The sequence below is a fragment of the Diceros bicornis genome, chromosome 34 (genome assembly GCF_020826845.1).
Source record: "Diceros bicornis minor isolate mBicDic1 chromosome 34, mDicBic1.mat.cur, whole genome shotgun sequence".
NCBI lineage: Eukaryota > Metazoa > Chordata > Mammalia > Perissodactyla > Rhinocerotidae > Diceros > Diceros bicornis.
Window position 1 is genome coordinate 6,782,015 of NC_080773.1, and position 24,546 is coordinate 6,806,560.

At 43.5% G+C, this 24,546-nt stretch overlaps 1 protein-coding gene across 1 annotated transcript in view; it reads left to right on the forward strand.

Annotated features, from left to right (window-relative positions):
* The window catches only part of WDR88 (WD repeat domain 88), a 43,465-nt gene that overhangs the window by 16,097 nt on the left and 2,822 nt on the right, over positions 1 to 24,546 (forward strand). Inside the window, exons 3-9 of the mRNA XM_058529091.1 lie at positions 1,856 to 1,944; positions 3,208 to 3,271; positions 5,669 to 5,807; positions 7,387 to 7,516; positions 10,206 to 10,393; positions 12,217 to 12,299; positions 13,847 to 13,915. Of these exons, the coding sequence (XP_058385074.1) occupies positions 1,856 to 1,944; positions 3,208 to 3,271; positions 5,669 to 5,807; positions 7,387 to 7,516; positions 10,206 to 10,393; positions 12,217 to 12,299; positions 13,847 to 13,915 (762 nt within the window). The remainder of the gene's footprint in view (positions 1 to 1,855; positions 1,945 to 3,207; positions 3,272 to 5,668; positions 5,808 to 7,386; positions 7,517 to 10,205; positions 10,394 to 12,216; positions 12,300 to 13,846; positions 13,916 to 24,546) is intronic.

Below are 24,546 nucleotides of genomic sequence, written 5' to 3' on the forward strand. Positions count from 1 at the left end.
GGCACCAGGATGACCATTTTCTTGGTACCCAGTCACATGTTTGTTCTAGAGCAACACACCAGCCAGGGAGGCTGGATCGCAGGCCATCAGAACCAGCCCTTTCTTCCCAAGCCATTGGGGTCATGAGCCCGGCCCCCAGTCTGAAAGGGTCCTGCCCGGGTTAGCTCCTCTAATGGATTCCTGCTGCTACTTCCTGCCAGTTGGGCTTTGATTAGGGTCTGCTGGGTTCACCCAAACACAGCCCCACTGTCTCAAGTCTATGGAACAGGGGTTGGGGGTTGGGGTCTGTGCAGCAAAGAATTCATGTGGCAGGCCTGAGACTGCTGTCCTTGGAAGGGCCTGCTGGCTAGCCTGGCCTTGGCTGGCCTCTGGGAACTTGATAGTGAAAGAGTGTCCTGCAATCGTTTGAAACTTCCCCCAAGGGATGCGGGGGCCCCCTGTGCCTGGACTGTTTGTGCAAACCACGTGGATTGTGCCGAACACCCACTTTCCTTCCGGGAGTCTGGCGTCTCGGTGCATGTGTGAGAGAGCCTATGTGACCTGCCCCAGTAAGAACCCTGGGCCAGGCTCAGGCGCACCTCCCTGGTGGACAGCACCTCACGTGTGTTGTTACGACTGGTTGCTGGAGGAATTCAGTGTGTCCCCTGTGACCCACTAGGAGAGGCTCTTGGCAGCCAGTGTCTTGTTTCCTCTGGACTTCGCGCCATCACCTTTCCCTCTGCTGATTTTGCTTTGTGTCCTTTGACTGTAATAAATCAGAGCCCTGAGTACGGCCATATGTGGGGTCCTGTGAGTCCTGGAGAATCACCAAACCTTGGGGTGGTCTTGGGACCCCTGACACAGGGTCCTTTGGCTTCCAGCAGGGCTTGGGGTCTTAATGCAAAGTGGTCTTTGCATATTGGGGACTATTGTCACCAGCCTGCCCTGGTCAGGCCAAAAGCTGCCCCAACCGTGTGCCATGACTCCACATGACAAGACCTTTCTAGGAACTCATTGCTTTATCAATAATATTTGCTTCAAGGGGACTTTCCACACCTGCTTATCCTGAAAAGCTGTTGGCACATTTCTTACTGAAAATATCTCATCTCTGCTACAACCTGCACCCTTCACATTGGTGCCCTGCTTTATTCTCATCACATTGTCTGCTTATCACCCTGCTTTGTTCCCATCACGCTGTAGTTATTACCCTGCTTTGTTCCCACGATGTTCTCTGGCTGTCACCCTGCTTTGTTCCCACGGTATTCTCTGTGGCTGTCACCCTGGTTTCTTCCCATGATATTCTCTGGCTGTCACCCTGCCTTGTTCCCGTGATATTCTCTGGTTGTTCCCCTGCAGTGTGATGACTGTTGCTGGCACCCCACTGCTGGCTGTGCTGGATTTTGGTTTCCCCACCCCTTCAGGCCGGCATGTAGCCTGTGGTCAGCGTGTTTGCTGTCCCCTATCACATGTGAGAAACCTATTCATGAATGTCTTTGACCACAGTTCTGACTACTTCCTTAGGAGAGACCCCCTAGGAGTAGAATTGCTGGGTCAAAGGGTGTGAACTTGCTAAAAGTTCTTGAAAGAAACTCCTGGATTCTGCAAAACCTCTTTGGCCAGTAGAGAATGAGAAAATTACGTATTTGCAGCTCTGTCCCCAGAGTGGCCATTTCCATGTGCTGCCTGTGGAATTGGGGGTAGTTTTTGGGGAGACTGTGGACGGCGGGGTGTCCTGCTCTGGGGAGAGGTGGGAAGTCCGTTCGCCCCTTTGAGCCAGGTGAGAGGTAGGACCACGGGTTCTCACCCTTCGCTGTTCAACTCAGATCACAACTTCTGCCAACGCCTCAGTGACCTCTCCCTCTCCCATTGATTTGAGGACGCTGTGGACGGATCCGTTGTGCGGGATTTCAAGCCCAGGCCCGGAGCTCCCGTGCTAGAGTGCAGCGTCACGGCCGACAGCAGAAGGTGACCTGTCCCTCACTTTTCACTGCTCAGGACAGAGCAGGAGGCAGGCCAGCTGCAGCATGTCAGGGACAGTTTCTTTTTTTAGGGGAATTCACGACCACACTCCCATGTGTTGGTCTCACGGTTTCCATTTTTTGCTGTGAGAGTCAAGTAGATGTGACAACTCTTTGAAAATTTAAACTGCCAAAAAGACAAAATTTTTGTGGCTAAGACACAGCCAGTCTGAATTTTCTTCATGGAGTGTCTTTTCCACAGTCCCACCTGTGGACTGTGGTAGTTGCTAGGGGCCTTAGCGATTTAGTCCAGGCCCTCATTTCACAGGGGAAACTGAGGCCCAGGGAGCAGAGGCATGCCTGAGCCGTCACCTGGGAAGACTCGAGGCTGGGAGACAGTGATACACTGACGCGAGCCTCTGGGATGCATTTGCTGAAGTCCTCTCGTGGGTGAGACGTGGGCCTTCTAAAGACAAGGGATTGACTTTTACCCTGAGCATCAGCTACAAAACAAGTATCATAGTAAAAACTAGTATGGGAATTTAAGTTTCATGGGAATTTATCTCATATAGAGGACAAAGATTACCACAGGATGTAATACAAGAAAGGTACATTTATATTATTTTACCAAATGTACAAGAAAACATTTCAGAACGAAATGAGCTGTCAAAATTTTTTCCTGTAAACAGATAGACATGTGAGCAGAGAAGGAAATGATTGGTCCTTGTGAGTCATAGATATGCCCTTAGAAGAGGACAGTCTATTACAGAACAGAAGAAATGATACCTTTAACACCCTGGATATAAAAGAACGTATTTGGGGGCTGGCCCTGTGGCATAGTGGTTAAGTCTGGCACACTCCACTTTGGCATCCCGGGTTCACAGGTCTGGATCCCGGGCATAGACCTACACCACTCGTCAAGCCATGCTGTGGTGGTGTCCCACATACAAAACAGAGGAAGATGGGCACAGATGTTAGCTCAGGGAGAATCTTCCGCAGCAAAAAAAATGAACAAACATATTTGGATGGCTGCGGGGTGAAGGCAGAGAAAGTGCCAGAGTAAGATTCTCTCTGTTTTCAGTGAGAACTCACTATTCTCCAGGGGGGGCTCGTGGAGCATCTTTAGAAATATTCGGATATGATTTGCAATTTTGGTCCTAAATTATAGGAATTTTCTATGAGGAATTTTCTATGATTTTTTCATAGAAACCATAGGATAGGCATAATTGTCTGGGTCATGAAGACCCTATGTTTGTCATTTTATTTCCAGAATTATTGCAGCATCCTATGACAAAACAGTGAGGGCTTGGGACCTTGAAACAGGCGAGCTGCTGGTAAGTCTGCCCTGTCCCAGTGGAGACATCACAACATAGGGTCTTGACGGGGCCTTGTAGCTAGCCTTGGGCTGGGTGTGGGGTAGAGAGAGAACCCAGTCTTACAGGAGAAGAGAATATTCTCGGGGACCCCAGATGATGCAGGGTGGGCATCGGGGGAGGAAAGCTTCCTGGAGCAGGCAGGAGGGGGGCTTCTGCTTGAAGGATGGGAAGGATGGACACACGGAAAGAAGTGGAGGTGGGGGGTAGGAGGCATGGCATTCCAGGCCGAGGAGAGCGCACGGGAAAAGAGACCCTCCCTCGTGGGGTGTTTGGACTCCGATGAGGCAGGAAATAGAGCTGAGGCCATGGGATAAAGGCCACATGGCGGAAGCATGAGGGTTCTGGGTGAGGCCCTTCCCAATCTGTTCTCCACCCACTCAACCAAATCTCCCCGAGATCCCCCGTCTCTCCCGCCCTGAGGCCCAGGCAGCCCCTACCCTGCTCAGGGGCCTCCTTAGGGCCTCCCGGCTCGTCCCTGGCGCCCTCTGTCCAGCAGCTCCTCCTCATCTCTCCTCCCCCTTCCTCCTCTTTTCTGTCCTTAACAGTCTTTCTTCTTAGTGCAAAGATCAATTTATATTTGGCGTAAAAAATTTTTATAAAGACAAGATAAGCCAAGTTTAAAAAAAATCGGCAACAAAAACCTTAACCCCCAGAAGTTATAGTTAACATCTCGGTGTCTAAAAGAGATGTGTTTACTTACATACGAACACAGGCAAGTATGTTCTATAAACAACATAGTGTCATTATATATGTCCTTTCTGGGCCCTGACTTTTTTCCCCACTTAAGAAATGGTGAATAAGTATCCGTCAGCATCATCCTTTTTAATGGACACATGGATTCCACGGCATGGATAGGTCATGTGTATTTTACCATCCCTGTTATAAGATGACAAGGCTGCTTTCATTTTTCTCTATCATAAACAACGCTATGATGAGGAAAGTTTGCATATCATTTTTTACGCTCCAATATTTTTTAGGATATATAGCTGGATTTTATCGCTAATTTGGTATAGAAATATGGAGCTTTCTAAATCACCCTCCAGAAATCTGTGCCAACTCAGACCCTAGGCACTGGCAGAGAGCTCACCAACCCCTACCCTTACATGCCAGATAGCATGATTTAAAAAAAGTGTCAGCCAGTTTGGTAGGTGAAAAATGAGACCAGCTTTGATTACTCCTGTCTTTGAATATTTTTCCAAATGTTTATTTCTCCTCTTGTAAATTTCCTGCTCTTGTCTCCAGCCAGTTTTTCTATTTGAAGTGCTTTTCTTTTTCTTCTTTAAACTCTTTTTTAGTACTTTTATTTATTTTTGTTGCACAAGCCATCCATGCCACTTGCCAACTGTAGGTTGAATTAATTATCCACTGCTGCTTGACAAATTACTCCAAAACTTAGCAGTTTCAAACAACAAGCACTTATTATCTCACAGTCTCTGACAGTCAGAAATCTAGGAGTGGCTTAGCTGAGCCGCTCTGGCTCAGTTCTCTTGTGAGGTCACAGTTAAGATGTTGTCTGGGGCTGCAGTCATCTGAAGGATCAACTGGGGCTGAGAATCCCCTTCCAAGATGGCGCACTCACATGGCCATTGGCAGCAGGCCTCAGTTTCTCCCCATGCAGATCTTTCCATAGGGCTGCTTGTGCATCCTCGGGACATGGCAGTTCACTCCCCCAGAGCAGGTGATCCAGGAGAGGGCAAGGAGGAAGCCACACACTGTTGCTTCTGCCATATTCTATTCATTAGAAGTGAGTCACCAAGTCCAGCCCATACTCAAGGGGCAGGGAATAAGGCTCCACCTTTCAGAGAGAGGATTGTCAAAGAATCGATGGGCATATTTTAAAACTGTCACAAAGGCAATACCATAATTTACAACATACAGTGAGATCCTCCTTTCCTTGAATATTGAGCAGCTCGTTGTCCCCTTCTTGTGGTGTGGTGCTGGCCTCCCCCAGGGAACTGTGAGCTGCCCAAGGGGCTGGGGCTGTAGTGTCTTGTCCATGGTGCCAGGCACAGGGCAGACACTCAATAAACGCTTGTTTACCAAAGTGAACAGGAATCAAGTTGGCCATTACTAGAACCTTGCTGCCAGTTCTGCTGGGTGCTCTCCCTATCCTTGTCCATCTGTTCGGGACACAGATTCATTAGTTACATTTGTTAATTGAATTGATTAATTAAAACTAAACAAAAATTCAGCTCCTTATTTGTCCTAGCCTATTACAAGTGCTCCACGGCCACATGTGGCCAGCGGCTAGCATATTGGACAGTGCGTAGATAGAACATTTCCATCGTCGCAGAAAGTTCTACTGGACAGCTGGGCTGAAGAGAAAGCAACCTTTTGATTGTTGCCCTATTTCAGTGGAAGATCAGCCATGAAACCTTGGTGATCTCCTGTAAGTTTTCCCCTGACGGCAAATATGTGGTCTCAGGCTTGGATGTGGATTGCGGAATCTGTATAACAGATGTGGAAAGTGCCACCACCGTGTCACACATCAAAGGTGAGCGCGTGGACTCCCTGCTCTGTTCTGTCTGCTATGGTAACAGCCGCTTGTCGCTTGACTGACAGTGACTTTCGACTGCTTTATTTGGTGACACTGTAATGGTGTGAACCACATCGTTAAAGATGGGACACTAACTGATAGAAGCCCCAGCAGTTAAAACCAAGACTGATCCTCATCAGTTAGGGCTCTGCTGCTCAGTCTCGTGCTCGTAATAAATGAAGCAATGTTCTGCTCCAGCCTCACGTGGACATTTAAAACCTAATATTTTATTGAGTGGAGGCTCAGCCTTCTCAACGTTTTTACCTGTATTTTTAAAATATGAAAATAATAATCATAGGGCCGGCCCCATGGCATAGTGCTTAAGTTCGGTGTGCTCTGCGTCAGCGGCCTGGATTTGCAGGTTTGGATCCCGGGCACAGACCTACACCACTTGTCAGCCATGCTGTGGTGGCGACCCAAATATGAAGTGGAGGAAGATTGGCACAGATGTTAGCTCAGGGTAAATCTTCCTCAGCAAAATAAATAAATAAATAATAATAATGATGATTATTAATAATTTACATAAAGTATTTATTCTAGTGTTTTACACATACTGATGATTAGCAATATTATCATTATTAATTGTTATGTAGAAAGAAACAAATTCAGGTGATTAAAAAGAATATAATGGCGCTTACTGAAAAAAAACCATTGTACATCAACTTCCTGGTTATGATCCTGTACAATCGTTATACAAGATGTTACCATTGGGGGACACCAGGTGATGGGCATAGGGGATCTCTCCGTGATATTCCTTATGACTGCATGTGGGTTGACAATTATCTCAAAATAAAAAGTAAAAAAAATACGTAATCATTGTAAAACAATTTGGTAAGTGTGTAATGTAAAAAGTGTAAGGCTGCTGTATCTGTCCAGTCTCCTCTCCAGAGGAGCTTATTATTAGCAATACATTGCTAGGTGGCCTTCCTGAACTCTGTGTGTGTGTGTTTGCACACACCCAATGCTTTCTCCCATATGGGCTTTATGTTTATTTTTATCCACATAGAACCATGATGTGTGCACTGCCTCACAGCTTGCATTTTCCCCTTGATGCATCACCTCCTACTCAACCTCTCCTCACACTCCAAAATCCAGCTGCACACCACACTCCCCCACACTCTGTCCCATCTCTGGGTCTTTGCACATGCTGTTCCTTCTGCCTGGAGCACTCTTCCTTTCCTGCTGCCTTTGCTAACTTTTTAGGGCCCTTCCTCGACCTCTCAGGGCTGGGCCAGGCTTCTGCTGGCCAGGAGCCAGGATGTACTGTGTGCCCCTCTCATGGCCCGGCGTGCTGCAGGTTGTTGCCTGCTCACGGGTGTCTCCGCATCAGACCGGGAGCTCTGTGGGGGCAGGGAGCAGTTAGGCGGTGCCCCTGCTCAAAGCCTGGCACGTAGTAGGTACTTGGGAAATATTTGTGTGAGTAGTCCCTTGTTAACATTGTCACCATCTGGGGCAGTGGCGTGAGTCTCTAGGCCACGTGAAACGTGTGGCCCAGAATGTGGAACTTGTGTGATGGGTCACTTTCCCTCTGCCTCAGACCATCACGAAAGGTCAGTCACCGCATGCTGCTTCGACCCTGACAGCCAGAAGGTGGCTTCCGTCTCGATGGACAAGAGCATTAAGATCTGGGATGTTACATCCCAGGCCACGCTGCTCACCATCACCAAGTGAGGAGGGGCCCTGGGGGCCGGGTGGCATCCAGCAGCAGGGAGGGGGGTGGGGGTCCTCATTCACGCCTTCTGGATTTGACCTGACACCTTCAGCTGCTAAGCCCGCGTCCACATGGGGCGTGTCCAGCTTGGTCAGGGGTGCTACGAGGAGGCTGGAGATGGAGAAACTGAAGGAGGCAGGCAGGCCGGGGACCCCAGCTGTGCCGTGTGGCTGGGACGGGCCTAGGTGTACTTGTTTCAAGGTGAGCCAACGCTGGAAAACATTGTGCAGAGCCCCCCACCCCAAATGTGAATTTCCAGTGTCTCATCTAAAATGGGAAGATCTGCGAGGGTCACCTTACCAGTGGCCACCACCAGACGGATGGCCAGTCCCCTCCAGCAGGCCCTGGAGTCAGGATTCCAGAGTGTGTATGTGCCCTGTCACCCTGCCTGGTCTACCCAGTTATGAGCCCTGCTGGCCTGGGCTGGGCTTTCCCATGGGGGCCTGGCCAGGGGTTCAGAGTGCACAGATTCCCATCCTGTGTGACCTTGGACCTCAGTTTCCCCACCTGCAAACTGCGCAGAGGTGAGGTCTGAACGAGATAATGCGTGAAGGTCCTTAGCACAGGCTGCATGGTGGGCGCTCAGCATGTGCTCTGTCACTAAGGGTGACTCCCACGAAACCTGGGTGGGGAGGGCCGCGGGCCGTCTGCACTGCTCCTTAAGGCTGCTCGGTGTGGGCAGTGAAGAGGGCCAGGGCAGCAGAGGCGGCCGCAGCCCCAGCTGGGGGCAAGGGTCGCAATCCACTCCGTTCTGTTGCCCAAGAGGGGTAGAAAGGGAACTAGGCAAAATGTCTATTGGTATTTTTGATTGACCCGAATTTGTGATTTTTCTAGAAATGCACCTTTTAGCAAGAAAATATAGAGGCAAAGATTTTCAGTGCTACAGGACAGGGCTGACTTCATGGCTTGTGACCTCTGAGGTTGCACGGGGGCCCACACTCAGAAGGGCCCCAGACTTGATTTAGTGCTCTGCTGTCCAGTCTTGAAATTCTTAATGAATTTTGAACAAGGGACCTAGCATGTTTTTATTTCAAAAATACGTAATTTACTTTTTGAAAATGTAAAACATGCAACACAGTACAAAACCAAAAACGTACAAAAGGATATATATTGAAAAATCTCTCTTACCTGTCTTGTAACCGTTCAGTTTTCCTGGAAGCCATCATTTTTTCCCCTTCCTGCCTGCCTTCCTGCCTCCTTGCTTTTTTCTTTTTTCAAAGTAAATTAATTAATTAATTTTATTTTTTGCTGAGGAAGATTTGCCCTGAGCTAACATCTGTGCCAGTCTTCCTCTATTTTATATGTGGGTCACTGCCACAGCATGGCTGACGAATGATGTAGGTCTGTGCCAGGGATCTGAACCCGCGAAGGCCACCGAAGCGTCATGTGCCGAACTGAACCACTACACCCCAGGGCCGGCCCCCGTTTCTTTCTTTTTTAGCAGCTTTATTGAAATATAATTCATATATCATACAATTCACCAATTTAAAGTGTAAAATTCAGTGGTTTTGGAGATATTACATCATCATCATCATCATCATCATCATCATTATTATTATTATTAGTTTTGCTGAGGAAGAGTGGCTCTGAGCTAACATCTGTGCCAATTTCCCTCTATTTTGTATGTGAGATGCCGCCACAGCATGGCTTGATGAGCAGTGTAGATCTGCACCTGGGATCTGGACCCGTGAACCCCGGCTGCAGAAGCGGAGTGCACCAAACTTAACCACTGCGCCACGGCCAGCCCCACATTATTATTTTTTAAATTGTGGTAAAATATATGTAACAAAATTTGCCATTTTAATTATTTTTAGGTTAATTCACATTTATAATGTTCTGCAACCATCACCGCTGTTTCCAAAACCCTTTCATCACCCAAACAGAGAAAACACTTTGAGGATAAGAAACAAAACAAAAAGCATCCAAATTCTAACAGACTTTTCTCCTTTCAAAAAAATAAGATACTTAAAAATTGAGAATGCATGATCCAAAACTTTATTAATTAAATGCACAACAGTCAAATATGCTTTCATGACACTGAAGACAGACGAGGAGAGAGGGAGAGGATGAGAGAGAGAGCAGTGGGGTAAGAGAAGTGAGGGGGTGGGGGAGGAGGAGCCACGCCTCCCTGGTCCTGGAGAGCGAGCAGGGGAAGCTTTGCAAGTGTGACCCAGCACCAGACCCGAAGGGCTGTTGGTCTATTAACCACCACCAGCTTCTCCAGCTGCTTTTCCCCTCAAGCCTCAAGCAGCTCTGAATAGTGTAGTGGTTCATAACCGGGGGCAATTTTGTCCCCCAGTGGACATTTGGCAACGTCTGGAGATATTTTTGGTTGTCACAACTGGATGTGGTGCTCCTGGCATCTAGTGGATAGAGTCCAGGGATGCTGCTAAATGTCCTACAATGCACAGCACAGCCCCCTACCATGAAGAATTATCCAGCACACAATGTCAGTATTGCATGATAAGAAATCCCGGACGAGTGTGACATAGTGTGACATGGAGCAATTCATATCCAGACCATGGTGAGCAGTGATCAAAGGAATGGTGTCCGTTAGGTCACAGGGGATCAGCTCCCCGCTCTAGGTGTGCCCTCAGGTCCTCCAGGAGTAAAGCACTAATGTGAGCACCGTCTGTCTGTTTCAGGGCACATTCCAGTGCAATCTCCAACTGCTGTTTTACCTTCAGTGGCCATTTCCTGTGCACAAGCTCCTGGGATAAAACCTTAAAAATATGGAACGTCCATACAGGGGAGTTTCGGAACTGTGGAGCCTGTGTAACTCTGATGCAGGGCCACGAAGGTTCCGTGAGCTCCTGCCACTTTGCCAGAGACAGTGAGTAACTAACACGTGGAAGGACTCCGTGCCCGCGGGAGCGCTGGGGCAGAGTTCCTCGTGTTCCATTCACGTGGACTTTCCCTAGTACAGAGACGCAATGTCCAGTGATGCCGACAGTGAGGGTGGATTTACTGTCCAGGAGAACAAAAAAAAAAGCAGGAGGGAAATTCATAGGCACAAGTTTACAGGTGACAGAAACTCAGTTCAACATGGCTCAAGCAACAAAAGAAATTTATTAGCTCCTGTGGTGGAAAAGTCCAGGAGCAGGTCTCACTTCAGGTGTGGCTGGGTCCAGATGCTCAGGCAATGCTGTCAGGAAGCCAGCTCTTCTGCTCTGCCCCTCAGCTCAGCTGCTCTCTTATACTGGCCTTTCTCCTCAAGGACGAAAAGAGGGCCTCTGGTGGTTCAGGCCAACAGAGGTTCTAGCCTCTGACAGTCCTTGAGAGAGAGAGACCCTCTTTTTGATGGTGCCAACACGAGTCCCAGGGAAGACTCCCATTGGCTCAGCTTGGATCACATGCCCATCTCTGAACCAATCGCTTTAGCAGGGGATGAAAGGCTCTGAAGGGCCAGGTCTGAGTGACTTGCCCACCCTCAGAGCTAGAGGTTGGGGTCAGTACCCTCTGAACCAGAGGAGTTGAGAGTAAGTGAAGGGTGTTTCCCCATGGGACATTGAGAAGCTATTTCCAGGTGAAGGGGCACGGATGGCAGCAGGGACAATGACAGGAAGCTGCCATGGCAGCTAGCCCTGTGAGGGAGGTGACAGCTGCTGACCCCCAGGAGCCAAATGTTATGCTCCTCCATCCTCATGGGGAGTGGGGCTCACTCTGTGTGTGTGTTGGGGGGGCACCCAGCCAGTATACACACGATCAGGGCCTGGCTTGAGAAATGCTGGGGCATTTCTGAACAACTTTCCCTCTTCAGAAGCAGCCTCTGTGTGAGTCAGACCCCACTATGAGGCACCCCAACAGCTTCTGTTCTTGGCTCTATTGGGTTCAGAGTTGCAAATAGTCAGTTGTCACTATTTGCAGATTCCATATCTGTAAATTCGCCTACTGGCTACAATTTATTTGCATCCCTAAAATCAACACTCATGGCACTTTTGTGGTCACTCACGGATGCGCACAGAGCAGTGAAGAGTCAGCCTGTGCGCACATTCCCAGCTGAGGCCGAACAAGGTGACCCTCAGCCTTTGTGTTTCAGCTCTCTTATCATAAAGTGTCTTTTTTGGGGTCTATTTAGAGCCACATTTTTTGCATGTTGAGCTCTTGGTGATTTTGCTGTTTAAATTGGCCCCCTAGCATAGTGCTGAGGTGCTGTCCAGTGTTCCTAACGGCAAGAAGACTGTGATGTGCCTCATGGGGAAAACACATGTGCACATGTGTTAGAGAAGCTTCGTTCAGGCCTGAGTTATAGCACTGATGACCATGAAGTCAATGTTAATAAATAAGCAATATAAATAAAAATAAGATATCTTTAAACGGAAACAGACATAAACAGGGTTATGTATTGAGTGGTTCAGAAAATGTCATGACCAGAGGCTCATAGGACCCTGACCCTGTATTTCCCCTAGGAGCAATGGTTCAGAATTTGCTAATTTGGTGTTTGCGATGACTTTATAGAACATAACTATCATGAATTACGAGAATTGACTAATTGGTTGGAGGTCATTGAGCCACACAGCAAGAAGTTTGAGTGTCCTCAGAGTGAGCTACAGTGGCACCTCACAAATGCGTCCTCAGCCCGCTGTGGCCTCCCCAGAGGAGGAAGCCGTTGACTGGGAAGATGACCCCCTGAGACTTGTTCACTTTATGTTGCAGCCTCCCTTCTCGTGTCTGGAGGGTTCGACAGGACTGTGGCTATTTGGGATGTAGGAGAAGGTTACCGGAAGCTCTCCTTGAAGGTACAAATGCCAGCATCAGATAGAGGATCTGAGCTTCATTCCTTAGTCATTCCATGCTGGGTGCTGGGTGCCAGGTGCTGGGGATACATCAGTGGGAAAGACAGAACTAGACGTCCCTTATGGAGCGGACATCTCTGTGGGAAAGGACAGACAAGAAACCCACAAACAAATTGTCAACAGTGATGATTGAAATGGAGAAATCACAGCAGGGCGATGTCATAGAAACAGACTCCGGGGACTAATCCACAGTGGGTGGGCAGGGAGCGCCGTTGGAGAAGTGGCATTCGAGCTGAGAAATGGATGGCAAGGAATGACTGGATGAGTGAGGATCTTGGGGAAGGGCATTCCAGGCAGAAGAAATAGAAAATGCAAAATCTCAGAGAAAGTGTGTAAGAACAGCAGAAATTACTGTGCGGAAGGAGAAACGCCGTAATGAGCGTGCACAGAAAGTGGCGGCCTCCAAAATGGTGGGTGTCAACTGAGTGCTTTCGGCTGCAAGTAGAAAAGACTCAACTCAAAGTAGTTGTATAATAGGGGGATGGGTTATCCAGCACAGCAGGAACCCAGAGGTCAGGCAACCCCAGGACTGGCTGCTTCAGTGCCTCTGTTCCAGGTGCCCCCACCCCAAGATTTCTGCGTACTGCCTAGTCTTGTGTTCTCATGGCCGCCTTTGGCTGCGAATGCTTGCATCCGTGAATCTTGGTCTCTCTGTTCCCTGTGACCCAGATGTAGACCGTGTCCCCTTGATCACCACAATGTTCACGCTCCCAGGGCTGGTCTGTCTGCGCCCTCTTCTCCGAGGGTTTGGAGAAGCAAAGGGAGCTTACATCACGGCAAATGAACAACTTAAAACTGAATGTTCAACCTCCCTGTGTTTACAAGTCCCTTTGTCCCCTATCAGGTTATTCTATCCTCCCCTCTCTTCTCTCTCTCCCTGTTCTTCCATCCTCAAATCCTGTCCCTTTGTTACACACAGCAATTTAACCTTCTCTCTTCTTCTCTGTCCTCCTACCACTTTGCCTCACCATCCACCCCTTTCCATAAGGGAAAGGCCAAAGAATGATAAAGACGCAGAGCCCTGACGTCACCAAGGGTCTGAACCAGCAACGGTACCTGTCTCCTCTGAGCTCCCTTGTCCCCAAGGAAAGCATCTTGCGTGTGCATAAGGCTCAGTGGAGAGGTCTGCAGTTGCCTGAAGCCAAGAGCCCCCTCACCAATAGCACCTCTGAGTGGCATTTCCTAGAACAAAGAGTGCGAACGAAAGCCTGCAGGAGGTGCTCTGGGACCAGCTGGGAATACAATCATTTTTTTTGCCATTCTACTAACCCCCAGAGTACTGTTTCTAAAAACCCATACGGTGCCACGTTATACACACATACCACAAGCCTTCACACTTTGTATCCCACCCTAAATGTCATTGGTGAAACCAAGGAAGCACAGTTAGTTGCTCTTAAATGTAAACAACATTGGGTTCCTGACTTTGTGTGTTTGCTGTTCTTACAAAAGCTTTTTCTCCAGGTCCTTCTTCAAATCCTGTTTTTCTTCAGGGCCATAATGACTGGGTGATGGATGTTGCCATTAGCAACAACAAGAAATGGATCCTGTCTGCTTCAAAGGTAAAAGAGGCCAACCTTTGAGTGACCTAAATCTCTATCACATTTGTGAGAGTTGGTGTTAGCAGAAGAGTTACTGTCAAGTAAAATTCCTGAGCAGGCTCAGTCTGAGGGGCACACCCGGCCAGGCCATCCCCATCCGGGGAGCTGCCTGGGGACGTGGAAAGCAGGTCCTTCCATCTGCTCGTGTGGGGAGTTGCCAGGTGTTTCTGTGTCTGCACACTGACGTTTGAGCTTTGTTGGAGCAAGAGCCTGTCCAGACTGGTGAGTGATGGAATCAACTGGGGGCCCTGGGGGGGAAGGCATCAGCTCGTGGACAAGCAGCAGAGACCCCCCTGAGGCCCCAGGTGGGTCTTGCCTCCCCACCTCACTACATTCCAATGGGATTCCCATTCCGGTGGCACATAACGGCCAGCCCACGATATCCCGAGGGCTGTCCTCTAGGTGTGAGCACCAGAGAAGTGAGGTCCCACCTTGCCACCACCTTTATTAGAGCCATGCCATTCTCTAGGCTGGGGATTTCTAGGTCTATAGACTCTGCCTACCATGACCAATGTTTTAGAGAGCCAACCCGGGATACCGTCACACTCAACAAAACAACCATAGAAATACAATATATAATAAAAATTCTATGCCTATGTGTTATTACTTTAACATAAAAATACTAGAAATGATTATGTCAGTTATACCTCAATAAAGCTGGAAAAAAGTAAAAATACGATACAAAGTATGAAAAATGAGTGTTTATTTGAAATTACGTATTCTGTATTTTTTACTTTTCTCTTACGAGTGCTATTATTTAAACAAAACAAGACTAGTTAACAACAACAATTAGTAGTAATTAATAGTAGAGCTAATTAAACAAATTGTTTAAGAAAATTACAAAAATATTTTATAATGTTTCTTTCTGTCCTCTGATACAACAAATTATTTTGACTTTTTGAAAAAACCTGTATTGGATATTTGTTTTGTAGGCTGTATTATTGTATATACTCTTAAGATATATAGATGTAAGGCTTTTTAAAAAAGAGTATATAAATACAGTAGGATTGATTAAACAGGTGTTATTTATATTTATTTGTGTATTTATTTTTTCCAGCTTTATTGAGATATAATTGACATATATCATTGTGTAAGTTCAAGGTGTACACCATGTTAATTTGATACATTTATGTATTGCAAAATGATTACCATCATAGTGTTAGCTAATATCTCCATCACGTCACATAATTACCATTTCTTTTTTGTGGTGAGAACATTTAAGATTTATTCTTTTAGCAACTTTCAAGTATATAAGAAAGTTTTATTAACTATAATCACCATGCTGTATAGTAGATCCCCAGAACTTATTCATCTTATAACTGGAAGTTTGTACCCTTTGACCTACATCTCCCCGTCCCCCCCCCAACCCCAGCCCCTGGTAACCACTACTCTACTTTCTGTTTCTATGAGTTCCGCTTATTTATTTATTTATTGACTTATTTATTTTCTTTGTTTGTTTATTGTGGTAACATTGGTTTATAACATTGTATAAATTTCAGGTGTACATCATTATACTTCTATTTCTGCATGGATTACATCATGTTCTCATGTTCACCACCATGTTCCGCTTTTTTAGATTCTACATATGAGTGAAATCATACACTATTTGTCTTTCTCTGTATGACTTCTTTCGCTTAGCATAATGCCCTCAAGGTTCATCCATGTTGTCGAAAATGGCAGGATTTCCTTCTTTCTCAGGGCTGAATAATATTCCATTGTATATATATATCACATCTGCTTTATCCATTCATCCATTAGGGTGTTTCCATACCTTGGCTATTGTGAATGATGCTGCAATGAACATGGGGGTGCAGAAATCTCTTCAAGATCCTATTTTCATTTCCTTTGGATATATACCCAGAAGTGGGATGGCTGTATCATACGGTAGTTCTATTTTCAATTTTTTGAGGCACTTCCAATACCTTTTTCCATAGTGGCTGTACCAATTTATATTCTCACCAACAGTGTACAAGGGTTCCCTTTTCTCCACATCCTCACCAACACTTACCTTTTTTTTTTTTTTTGTGAGGAAGATTAGCCCTGAGCTAACATCCATTGCCAATCCTCCTCTTTTTGCTGAGGAAGATTAGCCCTGGGCTAACATCTGTGCCCATCTTTCTCTACTTTATATAGGACACCACCACAGCATGGCTTGAAAAGCAGTGCGTCAGTCCACACCTGGGATCTGAACCTGTGAACCACAGGCCACCGAAGCAGAGCAAGCGAACTTAACCGCTATGCCACTAGGCTGGCCCCACCTCTTTTCTTTTTGATAATAGCCACTCTAACAGGTGTGAAGTGATATCTCATTGTGGTTTGGATTTGCATTTGCCTGATTAGTGATGTTGAATACATTTTCATGTGCCTGTTGGCCATTTGTATGTCTTCTTTGGAAAAATGTCTATTCAGTTCCTCTGCCCATTTTTTAATTGGATTTGATTTCCTATTGAGTTGTGTGAGTTCTTTATGTATTCTGGATATTAGCCCCTTATCAGATATAAGATTTGCCAATTTTATTGTTACTATTTTTTTTGGTAAGGAAGCTTGGCCCTGAGCTAACATCTGTTGCCAATCTTCTTTTTACTTGAGGCAGATCGTCCCTGAGCCAACATCTGTGCCAATCTTCCTCCACCCCGTGTGTGGGACACCACCACAGTGTGGCTTGACAAGCAGTGTGTAGGTCCATGCCTGGGATCCGTACCCACGAATCTCAAGCCACCAAAGTAGAGTGTGTGAACTTAACCACTACACCACTGGGCCAGCCCCTGAAAATATTTTTTTTATTCTGTAGATTGCCTTTTCATTTTGTTGATTGTTTCTTTTGCTGTGCAGAAGCTTTTTAGTTTGATGTAACCTCACTTACTTATTTTTGCTTTTGTTGCTTCTGCTTTTGGTGTCATATTCAAAACATTGTTGCCAAGATCAATGTCAAGGAGCTTTTCCCTATATTTTCTTCTAGGAGTTTTATGGTTTCAGGTCTTATGTTTAAGTTTTTAATCCATTTCGAGTTAACTTTTGTGAGTGGTATAAGATACGGGTCCAACTGCATTCTTTTGTATTTGGTTATTCAGTTTTCCCCACACTGTTTGTTGAAGAGACTAACTTTTCCCCACTGAGCATTCTTGGCTCCCTTGTCAAATATTAGTTGATCGTATATGTGAAGGTTTATTTCTGGGCTCTCTATTTTTAAGCCTGTACCATTCTGTTTTGATTAATATAGCTTTGTAGTATAGTTTGCAATCAGGAAGCATGATACCTCCAGCTCTGTTCTTCTTTCTCAAGATTGCTTTAGCTATTTGGGGTCTTTTGTGGTTCCATAGAAATTTTAGGATTTTTTTTTTCTATTTCTGTGAAAGTGCCATTGGAATTTTGATTGCATTGAATCTGCAGATGGCTTTGGGTAGTATGAACATTTTAGCAATATTAATTCTTCTGATCCATGAACATGGGATATCTTTCCATTTGTTTGTCTATTCTTCAATTTCTTTCATCAAAGTCTTGTAGTTTTCAGTGTACAGATCTTTCACCTCCTTGGTTAAATGTATTCCTAAGTATTTTATTGTTTTTGATGCTATTGTGAATGAGATTTTTTCTTTATTTCTTTGTCAGATAGTTAGTTGTTAGTATATAGAAACACAACTGATTTTTGTCTGTTGATTTTGTATCCTGCAACTTTACTGAACTTGTTGATTAGTTCTAACATTCTTTCTGTGGAGTCTTTAGGATTTTCTACATATAAGATCATATCATGTGCAAACAAAGAGTTTTACTTCTTCCTTTCTGATTTGCATGCCTTATTATTATTTTTTTCTTGCCTGATTGCTCTGGCTAGGACTTCCAGTACTATGTTGAATAGGAGTGGTGAACATGGGTACCCTCATCATGTTCCTGTTCTTAGAGGAAAAGGTTTTAGCCTTTCAATGTTGAGTATGATGTTGGCTGTGGGTTTGTCATATATGACCTTTATTATGTTGAGGTTTGTTCCTTCTATACTCAATTTATTGAGGGTTTTTATCATGAAGGAATATTGTATTTTGTCAGATGCTTTTTCTGCATCTACTGAGATGATCATATGATTTTTATGTTTTATGTTTTTTTATTCTATTAGTATGAATCACATTTATTGATTTGCATATGTTGAACCATCCTTGCATCCTAGGGATAAATAACACTTGATCATAGTGTATGGTCCTTTTAATATTATTTATATTTAATATAAACCAATAATAACCTCATTTAATGAGGCCAGCATTACTCTGATGCCAAAGCCAGATAGAGACATCGCAAGAAAAGAAAATTACGGGCCAATAGCCCTTATGAATATGGATGCAAACACCCTCAACAAAGTATTAGCAAACAGAATCCAAAAGTACATTAAAAGGATTGTTGACCATGACCATATGGGATTTTTCCCAGGAATACAAGGGTGATTCATCATAAGAAAATCAATCATGTAATACATCACATTAATAGAAAAAAGGAAAACAAACATGATCATCCCAATTGACACAGAAAAAGCATTTGATAAAATCTAGAACCCTTTCATGACAAAACTTTCAGGACACTAGGAAAAAAGGGAAATTCCTCAATGTGATAAAAGGTTATGAAAAACCCACAGCTAACATTGTACTCAATGGTGAAAGACTAAAAGCTTTTCCCTAAGATCAGGAGCAAGACAAGGATGTCTTCTTTCACTGCTGCTGTTCAACATTGTACTGGAGGTTCCGGCCAGAGCTATTAGACAAGAAAAATAAATAAAAAGCATCCAAGTTGGAAAAGAAAAGGTACAACTATCTCTATCTGCAGATGGCACGATTGTATATACAGACAATCCCAAAGAATCTACAAGAAAGTTATGAGAGCTAACAAATGAATTCAACAAAGTTTCAGGGTCTAAGATCAACACATGAAAATCAATTGTGTTTCTATACACCAGCAATGAACAATCTGAAAAGGAAATTAAGAAATCAGTTCTATTACCATAGCATATAAAAGAATACTTAGGAATAAATCTAACCAAGGAGATGAAAGTTTGACATGGGAAACTACAAAATATTGCTGAAAGAAATTAAAGAAGACCTAAATAAATGGAAAGATCCCCTATGTTCATGGACAGGAAGACTTACCATTGTTAAGATGTCAATACTACCCAAAGTGATCTACAGATTAAACACAATCCCTAACAAAATACCAACAGTCTTTTTCACAGAAACGGAAAAGCCTATCCTCAAGTTGTAAGGGGCCCTGAATAGACAAAACAACCTTGAACGAGAAGAATAAAGTTGGAGGACTCACACTTCCCAACTTTGAAATTTACTACAAATCTATAACAGTTAAAACAGGACAGAAATATAAACCAATGAAATAGAATAGAAAGCCCAGAAATAAACCCTCGCAGACACGGTCAATAGATTTTTGGCAAGGGTGCCAAAACCATTCAGTAGGGGGAAGGACAGTCTTTTCTACAAATGGTGCTAGGAAAACTGGATATGCACCTAAGAAAGAATGAAATTGGGCTCTTACTTTACACCATGTACAAACATTAACTCAAAGTGGATCAAAGACCTAAACTTAAGAGCTAAAACTATGAGACTCAGAAGAAAAGATTGGGGAAAATCTTCATGACTTGGAATTAAGCAATTATTTCATAAATATGACAACAAAAGCATAGGCAACAAAAGGAAAAAAAGATAAATTGGACTTCATCAAAATTAAGAACTTTTTTTTTTGCGTAGGAAGATTAGCCCTGAGCTAACATCTGTGCCAATCTTCCTCTATTTTGTATGTAGTTCGCCACCACAGCATGGCTGACGAGTGGTGTAGTTCCACGCCCAGGATCATGAACCCATGAACCCAGGCCCCCGAAGTGGAGCTCGCCAAACTTAACCACTACGCCTCGGGGCCAGCCCCTCTCTGTGCCTTTCTTCAATAGCCATACAGTCCCCTGACCGTCTCTTCCACTTTTAAGGACCTTAGTGATTACACTGGGCTCACCTGGATAGTCCGGAATAATCTCCCTAACATCAGCTGATTAGCAACATTAATTCTGTCTGCAACCTTAATTATCCTTTGTCGTGTAACCTAACATATTCACAGGTTCTGGGGATTAGGATGTGGACTTCTCTGGGGGGTAGGGCACTATTCAGTTGACCACATTCAGTTTCATAAGACTAATCAAAGGAATGATAAAATCATGGAATTCATTTGAGTGGTATTCCCAAATTAATTCAGCGATCACTATTTTCTAAGGAGCTCTGGTGTCTTTGTAAAAAATAGATTTTTTTAGAGCAGTTTTAGGTTTACAGAAAAATGGAGCAGGGCCAGCCCCGTGGCTTAGCGGTTAAGTGCGTGCACTCCGCTACTGGCGGCCCAGGTCCGGATCCCGGGCGCGCACCGACACACCACTTCTCCAGCCATGCTGATGCCGTGTCCCACATACAGCAACTAGAAGGATGTGCAACTATGACATACAACTATCCACTGGGGCGTTGGGGAAAAAAAAGGAGGAGGATTGGCAACAGATGTTAGCTCAGAGCTGGTCTGCCTCAGCAAAAATAGGAGGATTAGCATGGATGTTAGCTCAGGGCTGATCTTCCTCACACACACACAAAAAAAAAAAGGAAAAAGAAAAATTGAGCAAAAAGTACAGAGAATTCCCATATACTCCCTCCCTCCAAAGTTTTCACTATTATTAATATCTTGCATTGTGTGGTGTATTTGTTACAGTTGATGAACCAATATTCATATATTATTATTAACTAAAGTCCATAGTTTGTTTCATTCTTTATGTTGTATGGGTTTTGCCAAAAGCATGTCATGTATCCACCATTACAGTATCATATAGAATAGCTTCCCCGCCCTAAAAACTCTCTGTGTTCCAGCTAGTCATCCCTTCCCTTTTTCCCCAGAACCCCTGGCAACCACCGATCTTTTTACTCTCTCTATGGTTTTGCCTTTTCCACGATATCATACAGTTGGAATCATACAGTATGTAGCCTTTTCAGATTGACTTCTTTCACTTAGTAATGTGCATTTAAGTTTCCTCCATATCTTTTCGTGGTTCAATAGCTCATTTCTTTTTATCACTAAATAATATTCCATTGTATGGGTGTGCCACAGTTTGTTTACTCATTCTTTTATGGAGGGACATCTTGGTTGCTTCCAGTTTGGGGGTAATTATGAATAAATCTGCTGTACATATCCACGTGCAGGTTTTTGTGTGGACATAAGCTTTCAGCTCCTTCGGGTAAATACTAAGGAATGCGATTGCTGGATTATATGGTAAGAGTTTGGTTTTGTAAGAAAGGGCCAAACTGTCTTCCAAAATGGCTGTACCATTCTGCATCCCCACCAGCAATGAATGAGAGTTCTGTTGCTCCCCATCCTCACCAGCATTAGGTGTTGTCAATGTTCTGGATTTTGGCCATTCTAATAAGTATGTGGTGGTATCTTGTTCTTTTAATTTGCAAATCCCTGATGAAATATGATGTGGAAAATCTTTTCATATGCTTATTTGCCATCTCTATATCTTCTTTGATGAGGTGTCTGTTAAGGTCTTTGACTCATTTTTTAATTGGATTGTTTGTTTTCTTACTGCTGAGTTTTAAAGAGTTCTTTGTATATTTTGGATAACAGTCCAGATAGATGTGTCTTTTGCAAATATTATCTCCCAGTCTGTGGCATCTCTTTTTATTCTCTTGTGTCTTTCTCAAAGCAGAAAAATTTAATTTTTACAAAGTTTAGCTTATCAATTCTTTCTTTCATGGATCTTGCCTTTGGTGTTGCATCTAAAAGTCATTGCCAAACCCAAGGTCATCCAGATTTTTTCCTCTTTTAATTATAGGAGTTTTCTAGTTTTGTGTTTTACATTTAGGTCTGTGATCCACTTTGAGTTAATTTTTGTGAAGGGTGTAAGGTGTGTGTCTAGATTTAGGTTTTTTTTTTTTTTTTTTGTGAGGAAGATTAGCCCTGAGCTAACATCTGATGCCAATTCTCCTCCTTTGCTGAGGAAGATTGGCCCTGGGCTAACATCCGTGCCCATCTTCCTGTACTTTATATGGAACACCACCACAGCATGGCTTAGATTCAGTTTTTTGCACGTGGATGTCTAGTTGTTGCAGCATCATTTGTTGAAAAGACTATCTTTTCTCCATTGTGTGTCCTTTGCTCCTTTCTCAAAGATCAGTTGACTATATCAAAGTGGGTCTATTTCTGGGCTCTCTATTCTGTTCAATTGATCTATTTGTCTATTCTTTCACCAATACCACACTGTCTTGATTACTGTAGCTTTATAGCAAGTCTTGAAGTTGGGTAGTGTCAGTCCTCCAACTTTGTTCCTCTTTCTCAATACTGTGTTGGCTATTCTGGGTCTTTTGCCTCTCCATATAAACTTTAGAATCAGTTTGTCAATATCCACAAAATAACTCACGGGGATTTTGATTGGGATTGCATTAAATCTATAGATCAAGTTGGGAAGAAATGACATCTTGATAGTGCTGAGTCTTCCTATCCAGCATGTAATATTTTTCCATTTACTTAGTTCTTCTTAATTTTGTTCATCAGAGTTTTGTAGTTTTCCTCATACAGATCTTGTACATATTTTGTTAGATTTATACCTAAGTATTTCATTTTTGGGGGTGCTAATGTAAATGTTACTGTGTTTTTAATTAAAATTCCACTTGTTCATTTCCAATATATATGAAAGTGATTGATTTTTGTATATTAACCTTGTATCCTGCAACCCTGCTATGATCACTTATTAATTCCAAGAGTTTTTTTGTTGATTCTTTCAGATTTTCTACATAGACCATAATATCACCTGTGAACAAAGACAGTTTTATTTTTTCTTTCCCAATCTGTATATGCTTTCTTTTCTTGTTTTGTCTTATTGCATTACCTAGGACCACTAATTTACTTTTTGTTTCTATGAATTTGCCTACTCTGGACATTTCATATAAATGTAATATACAATATGTAGTCCTTTGTGACTGGCTTATTTCACTTAGCATAACGTTTTCAAGGTTTATTCATTTCTTTTTACTGTTGAATAATATTCCATTGTATGGATATACCACATTTTTTAATCCATTCATCAGTTGATGGAAACGGGATTGTGTTCACATTGTGGCTATTGTGAATAATACTGCTACAAATATTCATGAACAAGTTTTTGTTTGAAAATTTGTTTTTTATTCTTTTGGGTGCATACCCAGGAGTGGAACGGCTGGATCACATGGTAACACTACATGTTTAACAATTTGAGGAACTGCCAGACTATTTTCCAAAGTGCTGAACCCTTTTACTTTCCACCAGCTGTGTAGGAGGGTTCCAATTTCTCCACATTCTCACCACTCTTGTTATCACCTTTTTGGTTGTAGTCATCCTAATGGTTGTGAAGTGGTATCTTGCAGTTCTGATTTGCATTCCCTGATAGCTAATGATGTGGAGCATCTTTTCATGTGCTTATTGGCCATTCATATGACTTTACTTTTTTGATGCCTGTCCTTTGAAGCACAAAATGTTTAATTTTGATCAAGTCCAGTTTATCCATTTTTTTCTCTTGTTCTTGTGATTTTGGTGTCTGATCTAAGAAAACACCACCTAATCCAGGATCACAAAGATTTACCCCTATGTTTTCTTCTGAGAGTTTTATAGTTTTAGCTCTTGGAGCCCCATCAAAAATCAATTGACCATAAATGTGACGGTTCATTTCTGGACTCTCAATTCTATTCCATTGGCCTATATGTCTAGCCTTACGTCTGTACTGCACTGCCTTGATAACCGTAGCTTTGCAGTAAGTTTTGAAATAGGGGAGTTCTTTGCGTTCAACATTGTTTTGTCTCTTCTGGGTCCCTTTAATTTCTATATGAATTTTAGGATCGGTTTGTGAATTTCTGCAAAGAAGTCAACTAAGATTTTCAGAAGCATTAATTTGAAACTGTAGATCATTTTGGGGAGTATTGTCATGCTAACAATATGAAATTTTCTGATCCATTGAACATGGGATGTCTTTCTATTTATTTACATCTTCCTTAATTTCTTTCAACCATATGTTTTAGTTTTTGGTCTACAAGTTTTGCACTTCTTTTGTTAAATTTATTTCTAAGCGCTTAATTGTTTTTGATGCTATTCTAAGTAGAACTGTTTAATTGCATTTTCAAATTGTTCTTTGCAAGTATATAAAAATACAATTGATTTTTGTGTATGCATTTTGAATCCTGCAACCCTGCTGAACTTGTTTATCAGTTCTAATAGCTTTTTAGTTGATTCCTTAGGATTTTCTATATACCAGGTCATGTAATTTTCAAATAGAGACAGTTTTACTTCTTTTCCAATCTGAATATCTTATATTTCATTTTATTTCACATTGGTGTCTTTTTGGGAGATGAGAAAACTTTTGATTGATTTAGAAGAACTTGCCTGTCTCCTCCCAGACTTGTGAGGCTCAGTGTCCACGTGTGCCTTCACCCCCTTCTCCCTGACACCCAGTCCCAAAGGCTTCTTTGCGTATTGTGTGGTATGCTTTTTTCTGGTTATTTACCCCCCAATCTAGTTTTACGTTATCTGTCCATCTCTCATTAAACACAGTTGTT